General features: G+C 30.3%; 2 protein-coding genes across 2 annotated transcripts; one reads left to right on the plus strand and one right to left on the minus strand.

Annotated features, from left to right (window-relative positions):
- The first annotated feature begins 405 nt into the window (after positions 1-405).
- On the plus strand, positions 406-1,827 carry LOC145207965 (glutamine--fructose-6-phosphate aminotransferase [isomerizing]-like). Its single transcript, XM_080078858.1, has one exon. The coding sequence runs from the start codon at positions 406-408 to the stop codon at positions 1,825-1,827; it is 1,422 nt and encodes a 473-aa protein (XP_079934984.1).
- A 2,182-nt stretch (positions 1,828-4,009) lies between these two features.
- Positions 4,010-6,952, minus strand: LOC145207964 (tRNA modification GTPase MnmE-like). Its single transcript, XM_080078857.1, has 3 exons — positions 6,469-6,952; positions 4,952-5,098; positions 4,010-4,260 (listed from the first exon to the last, which is right to left on the minus strand). The coding sequence occupies exons 1-3, from the start codon at positions 6,950-6,952 to the stop codon at positions 4,010-4,012; spliced, it is 882 nt and encodes a 293-aa protein (XP_079934983.1).
- Positions 6,953-7,182: the final 230 nt, after the last annotated feature.

Consider the following 7,182-nt stretch of genomic DNA (forward strand, 5'->3'; position numbering starts at 1 on the left):
ATTCCTTTTTTGGTATCATCAATTAGAAACTTAGAATATAGGGGTTATGATTCTGTTGGTGTTGCTATAAGGTCAGGTTCTGAGTTCGAGTGCTATAAAAGTGTAGGCAATGTAAATAATTTCTGCACTTTATATGAAAAAAAGTTGTCGGTATGTAAGGCTAATGTTGGTATAGGTCATACTAGGTGGGCAACTCATGGTGTAGTGAATTTAGCAAATGCTCATCCTCACTATACTGATGTTGTTGCTGTAATTCATAATGGTACTATAGATAATTGTTCTGATATAAAGAATTTTATATTGAATAACATTAAAGGGTATTCATTTAAAAGTGATACGGATACTGAGCTCATATCAGCCTTATTAACATTTTTTATAGGTCTAGGTCACGATTATCTAGATTCTATGAGAAAAACATCTGGTATGTTAAAGGGCAACTATTCTATAGTTGCGTTATTCTCAGGAGATGAAGAAAGTTTATATGCATTTACCAGTACTTCAGCGCTTGTAATAGGAAAGGGAAATGGTACATATGTTGTTGCATCAGATATGACAACTATTTCTACGTATTCTAGTACTTATACAAGAGTTGATTCTAATGAGGTTGTGAAGCTTTCAGTTAATCATGGAATACAATCTTTTGTTGATGGTGTGATCATACAAAAGAAATATTCTATAATTGATAGTATGTATAAAAAATCTTCATTTTATACAAATAAATTATTAAAAAACAATGTAGATTTTATGATATCTGAAATATTTGAACAACCATCAATTATAGATAATATATTAAATAAGAAAAAATTTGATATTAATATATCTTCTATATTGAAAAGTAATAGTATTACTATTGTTGCATGTGGATCATCATACTTTGCATCATTGATAGCTCGAGAATGGTTTGAAAATATATCACGTGTTAGGGTTAATGTTGAGATATCTTCTGAGTTTCGCTACAGGAAAAATAATTTCAATCGTGATGATATGTTACTTTTTATATCACAGTCTGGTGAGACTGTTGATACAATTGAAGCACTAAATAGTATTAATTTTTTGGATAATACTTTATCTATAGTGAATGTGCGTGGTAGCAAGATAACTTGTTACTCTAAGCAATCTGTTTACATGGATGTTGGAAGTGAATTTAGCGTTGCTGCTACAAAGACATTTACGGCACAATTAGCATGCTTGTACAGAGTAGTAAAACTTATATGTGATAATAAAAAACAATGCGATATAGGGCAAAATATCGGTTTGTCACACAAGGTATCTGGTATGAATGGTAATATATATGACAATATCAAGGGTGTTATTGATAATGTTATTAAGTATTGTACAGTACATATACCTGTGATCTCTAAGTTTATATCACAGTATGATCACCTTTTATACATTGGTCGAGGCCTTGGTTATGGTGTTGCCCTTGAAGGAGCTTTGAAGATGAAGGAGGTGGCATATCTTCACTCTGAAGGTATTGCAATTGGTGAGTTGAAGCATGGTACGTTGGCTCTTGTTGATGATAAGGTTATTGTTGTTGCAATTGTACCAAGTGATGAGTTCATTCATAAAAATATTATTAACTTACATGAGATTAAAGCGCGTTGTGGAAAGGTTGTTGTTATTACAGATATGTGTGTTTATTCAAAATTCCAAGAATTCTCAAACTTAGATGGGTTTACATTTTTGAAGATTCCATCCATCAAGGGTGAATTTTTTCCTTTTTCATATTCAGTTGTTGTACAAATGCTTGCATATTATGTTGCTAAGCATAGAAAAATTGAGGTCGATAGGCCGCGCAACTTAGCTAAGAGCATAACTGTAGAATGAGATATTAAAAAGTAAAAATTAATGGTTATCACTTTTTCTTATGTTGTTTGTAATGAATTTGCTTTGCCTACCCACCTTTTAGCTTCATCTACTGTAAGTTTTATGTTGCGCATTTCATTTATATCTAGGTCTATAAATTGATCTTTTCTATGTACGGTTACTCCTAAAAGGTGTTCCTGCATAGGATTTGTGTGCTTATCATTATGTAGTACTTCAAAATGCAAGTGTGGCCCTGTAGAATGGCCAGTATTGCCAGAATATCCTATAACATCTCCTACTCGCACATATGATCCTACTTTATATGAAGGGTTAAATTTACTCATGTGAGCATATAATGTTGTATAGGAATTATGATGCTTTATTTTGATTACATTTCCATAAGAGCTACTATACCTAGCCTCAGTCATAATTCCGTTGGCAGCAGCAAATATAGGGGTTCCTGTTGGAACAGCGAAGTCCACACCTTTATGAAAGACAGGTATCTTTTTTATTGGGTGTATTCTTGAACCATATGATGAACTTATCCTAAAATTATGTGAAACAGGAACTATGAATAATCTTTTGTTAGACATCAATTTCTGATAATCATCTAAATTGATGAATTTCTCCTCTCCATTTTTAAATCTGTGCTTATAAAATGAGAGTGTATTTTTTTTGTTCATAATTGAGAAATACATCATTTCTTGTTTGTTTGGTTTATTCAATATTAGTGCTTCGAATGAACTATTAGCATCTAGTTTCTTAAGGTTTATATAGTTTTTTAATATATCTATCATGCTGTTAATGTTATTTATTGACATACCTTTATCTAAAGCAGAGTGAAAAAGAGATATACCTATAGTAGATTTCACAACATGGAAATTATCTGAGTGTATTTTAGTATTGATTTCAGGAAAAGATTCATACGATTCAGTATTATAATTGTCATATCTGTCATATTGATTATACCCGGTATTACTTTTAATCATTTGTTTTATCTTATAGTATGCTTTATTGAATATAGTTCTTCTATTGTTGGCATTATTATCATCTAATGATGCATTATATACAAAATTTTATTTTGATCTTTAAGTTGTTTATTATAATTTATAGCTTTCTGCAGCTTCATCTTTGTTGTTTTTTGTTCATCATTATTTTTTGTATTTGTTTTTTTGTGTTTCATACCACATTGTGTTTTTATAATATTTTCTGACACAGGGTCATTATTGATTTTGTATATAAGTATTACTTTTTACATTTCTATCATGTAAAATAGCACGTGGTTTTATAGGTCTTTTTGTTGCGTAAAATGAACCATTATTTTTAATAGTAGTAACTTTTACATTATTACGAACATCAAATATTTTAACCTGTTTTATATTATTGTTGCTTCCTACATCAACAATAATTTCTTGATCTGGATGTATGTTTTTTAAGTTATAAACCTTTCCTATAGCATTTACTACTCCATATATATCATTATTTGATAAATTTTTATTTATCAACTTCTGTATAAGAGTGTCGTTTGGGCCTATGTGTATTGTATAAAATTTTTGGGAGTAAGATTCATGTACATAAGAACAGAATAATACTATTAAAATAACCTTGAATAAGAGCTTATACATATCTATACATTAAGTTATAAATAAATCAATTATGAAAAATAAATTCTGTCACTGAATGTTCAGTAATCAAATGCAAAACATCGCAAAAAAAAGATTATGTGTTGAACAGTATTTTATTTGTATAAAATAAGTGTAAAATATTGAGGGATATATTAAAACACATAATGGGTGCAATATGTTATCAATTATATCACTTTTTATGAATCAGGAAGGATTATTCATAAAATAATAATAGCTTAAACTATGATATCTCTGTGGAATTTATAAACACTGACCCCCATGTTAAACCAGCACCTATTGCTAATAGTACAATGTTATTATTTTTCTTGATAATTTTATTATTTATAGCATAATCCCATGCCAGTGGTATTGAAGCAGCAGATGTATTTGCATGCTTATCTACAGTAATGATGAATTTTTCTATTGGTATTTTTGATTTTCTAGATACAGCTTCAATTATTTTGGTATTTGCTTGGTGAGTTATGATCCAGTCTATTTCTTCTATGGAAATATTATTTTGTTCAGCTTCCAAATGTAATAGTTCTGACATTTTATTTACAGCATTTTCAAAAACTTTTTTACCATCCATTACTACTAGATGGCTTATAAGTGCTATCGAATATACCTCCTTTTGTATAAAGTATATCTGATAAAGAACCGTCAGAAAATAAATTTGATGATATAATCCCCTTATTATTAATGTTTGCTGATAATATTGCAGCACCAGCTCCATCACCAAAAAGTATGCAGGTTGACCTATCATCATAGTCAATTATTTTCGACATACAGTCCGCTCCAATAACGAGTGCATTTGATATGCTATTGTTTTCTATGAAATTTTTAACTATTGATATAGCATATACGAAACCTGAGCATGCTACTTGTATATCAAGCGCGATTGTATTTTTTATTTTTAGTTTTTTTTGTACTATATGGCTGCATCCAGGAAAGCAGTGGTCTGAAGTAGATGTTGCAACAATAATCATGTCTATTTCATCAGGGTTATAGGATATTCTATCTATAGCCATTTTTGCTGATTCATAGCATAAATCAGAGGTTCTAACTTTTTCAGTGACAAAATGTCTGTTTTTTATACCTGTTCTTTGTACTATCCATTCATCAGAAGTATCGAGTCTTTCAGAAAGAAGGAGTTATCATATGAAGTTTGAGGGAGTTTAGAACCTATTGATATTGGTATTGCTCTTCGTTTCATTACTGTCCCTTTATAGACTTAATTATATTTTTATTTAAGTTTGTTGATATCACAGATATTGCAACTTTTATTGCATTCGCAAAAGCTACTTTGTCAGCATTTCCATGGCTTTTAATAACAACACCATTCACACCTATCAACATTGCACCATTACGTAATTTAGGGTTTGATCGCATCAAGTAAGTTTTTAGGTGTTTTACTATAAATTTTGAAGCTATTTTTGTCCAAATAGAATGTTTGAAAGATTTTTTCACACACTCTAGAATAAGGGCAAAGATACCTTCTGAAGTTTTAAGTAGTATATTACCTGTAAATCCATCTGTTACAACTACATCTACATTATGTTTAAATATCTTATCTGGTTCGACGAAGCCATTGAAGTTTACTAGGTTTTGTGTTTCAAGCATTTCATATGCTTCCCTCAGGTTTTTTGTGCCTTTTTGTTTTTCAGAACCTATGTTAAGTATTGAGACATCAGGTTTTGCTATATCAAGAACATTTTTTGCAAAAGCTGATCCCATTACAGCAAATTGCGATAGAACCTCAGGTGTACATTCATTATTTGCACCAAGGTCCAATATTACCATTTCACCTGACATTTTAGGTATTATGGTTACTATTGCAGGTCGAAAGATGTTTTCTAGCATTCCCAATAGTATTTTGAAATTGCAGTCATGGCTCCAGTGTTACCTGAGGATATAACACAGTCTGATTCTTTGTCTCGTACAGATTTAATGGCACAATACATGCTAGAATTTTTTTTATTACGTAGTGCATGCACTGGTTCATCTGTATTTAGAACTACATCTTCACAATGAACTATCTTAGAGTTAGACAGAGAAGGGTACTTTGCTATCTGTTCAGATATTTTATCTGAGTTTCCAAAGAAGCTGAAAGCATATGGCACACCAGGATTGTGAGTTTTGTATATAATAGTCAGCTCCGGAGATAATAGCATCAACCACCTATATCCCCGCCCATTGCATCAAGTGCAATGACAATATCTTTATCTGATTCCATAAGAAATTATCAACTAAAAATTTACTTTTTACTTTCTATATAACGCTTTCCTTTATAAAACCCATTCTTTGATATACAATGGCTTAAGCCCATCGAACCTGTTGTAGATTCAAATACAACTTGTGAAAATTTGAAAGCCTTTTTTGACCTTCTATTAGCACCTTTTCTGGTGTAACTTTTCTCTTTGGTAACGCCATAATAAAATTAAATTGAGAAAAAAGAATAATTCATTATAAACCATATGAGTAATAATTTCAACTACATACGTTCATTATTACTACTTGCCTATGCAAAATGATGAGAAGATTTCATCTAAAATATTTTCATTAGATATATTGCCTATTATTTTATCAATATTTTGTATAGATAACCTAATATTTTCTGCTAATATCTCTGGCTCATAGAGTTTTATATTAAGTGAGTTTAGCAAATATTGCAATGCTTCTTTAAGAAGTATTTTATGTCTTACTGTTGTTATAATTGGGTGCCCTAACTGTTCTTGGGGAGAAATATGTTTGGATATCATTTCATGTATTCTGTTAAGTAAGTTTTTAACACCTATTTTATTGTGAACGGATATATATAAAATATCAGCGTTATTTGGCAAAGTAGATTCTATTAATGTTTTATATTCTGTATCGTGTTCAATCTGTTTTTTATTCTTGTCTATTTTGCTTATGACATAGATATGGTTTTTTGAAATTTTTGGTATAAATAGGTCATTATTTTTATCACTGTATTCATTTACAACTATGTTTATATCTGATAATTCAGATTGTTTTTGAGCTCTTTTTATTCCTTCACCTTCGATTATTTCTGTTGTTTCCCTTATTCCAGCGGTATCGTAAAGAGATACTGCATATCCTTTTATATCAATATTAGATTGTAATATATCTCTAGTTGTGCCAGGTATGTGTGATATGATTGCTACATCATCATCTAAAATACAATTAAAAAGTGAAGACTTCCCACTGTTAGGAGGGCCTATTATTGATATTTTATATCCTTCTTTAATTTTCATTCCATTATCGTTTGATATTCTACTTTGTATAATATCTATTATTTCTATGATTTTATCTTTCACATCGTTTTCAAGGTTCACTTCTACTTCATCTTCCGGAAAATCTATTGTTGCTTCTATCATAGACATTATTTTGATTAGCTTATTTCGTAATGACATGTATATATCACCTGCTTTTCCTGAAAAATGAAACATTGCTTGATTGGCTTGAGCATCAGTTTCAGCGTTTATCAAGTCTATTAGTCCCTCTGATTCTAAAAGGTTCATTTTATTATTTTCGAATGAACGTTTTGAAAATTCTCCAGGATAAGCCATTCGAAAGTGTTTGCCTAAGATTGTTAAAACTTGCCTTATTATTGCTATACTACCATGCGTGTGAAGTTCTATGATATTTTCTCCTGTGAAGCTGTTGGGTTTAGGAAAGTACAATATTATAACTTTATCAATTAGTGAATTGTTCTTAGAATATATTTTAGTGTATGTTGCTTCTCTGGGGG

This window comes from Phallusia mammillata, unplaced genomic scaffold (assembly GCF_965637545.1).
Source record: "Phallusia mammillata unplaced genomic scaffold, kaPhaMamm4.hap1.1 HAP1_SCAFFOLD_193, whole genome shotgun sequence".
Classification (NCBI taxonomy): domain Eukaryota; kingdom Metazoa; phylum Chordata; class Ascidiacea; order Phlebobranchia; family Ascidiidae; genus Phallusia; species Phallusia mammillata.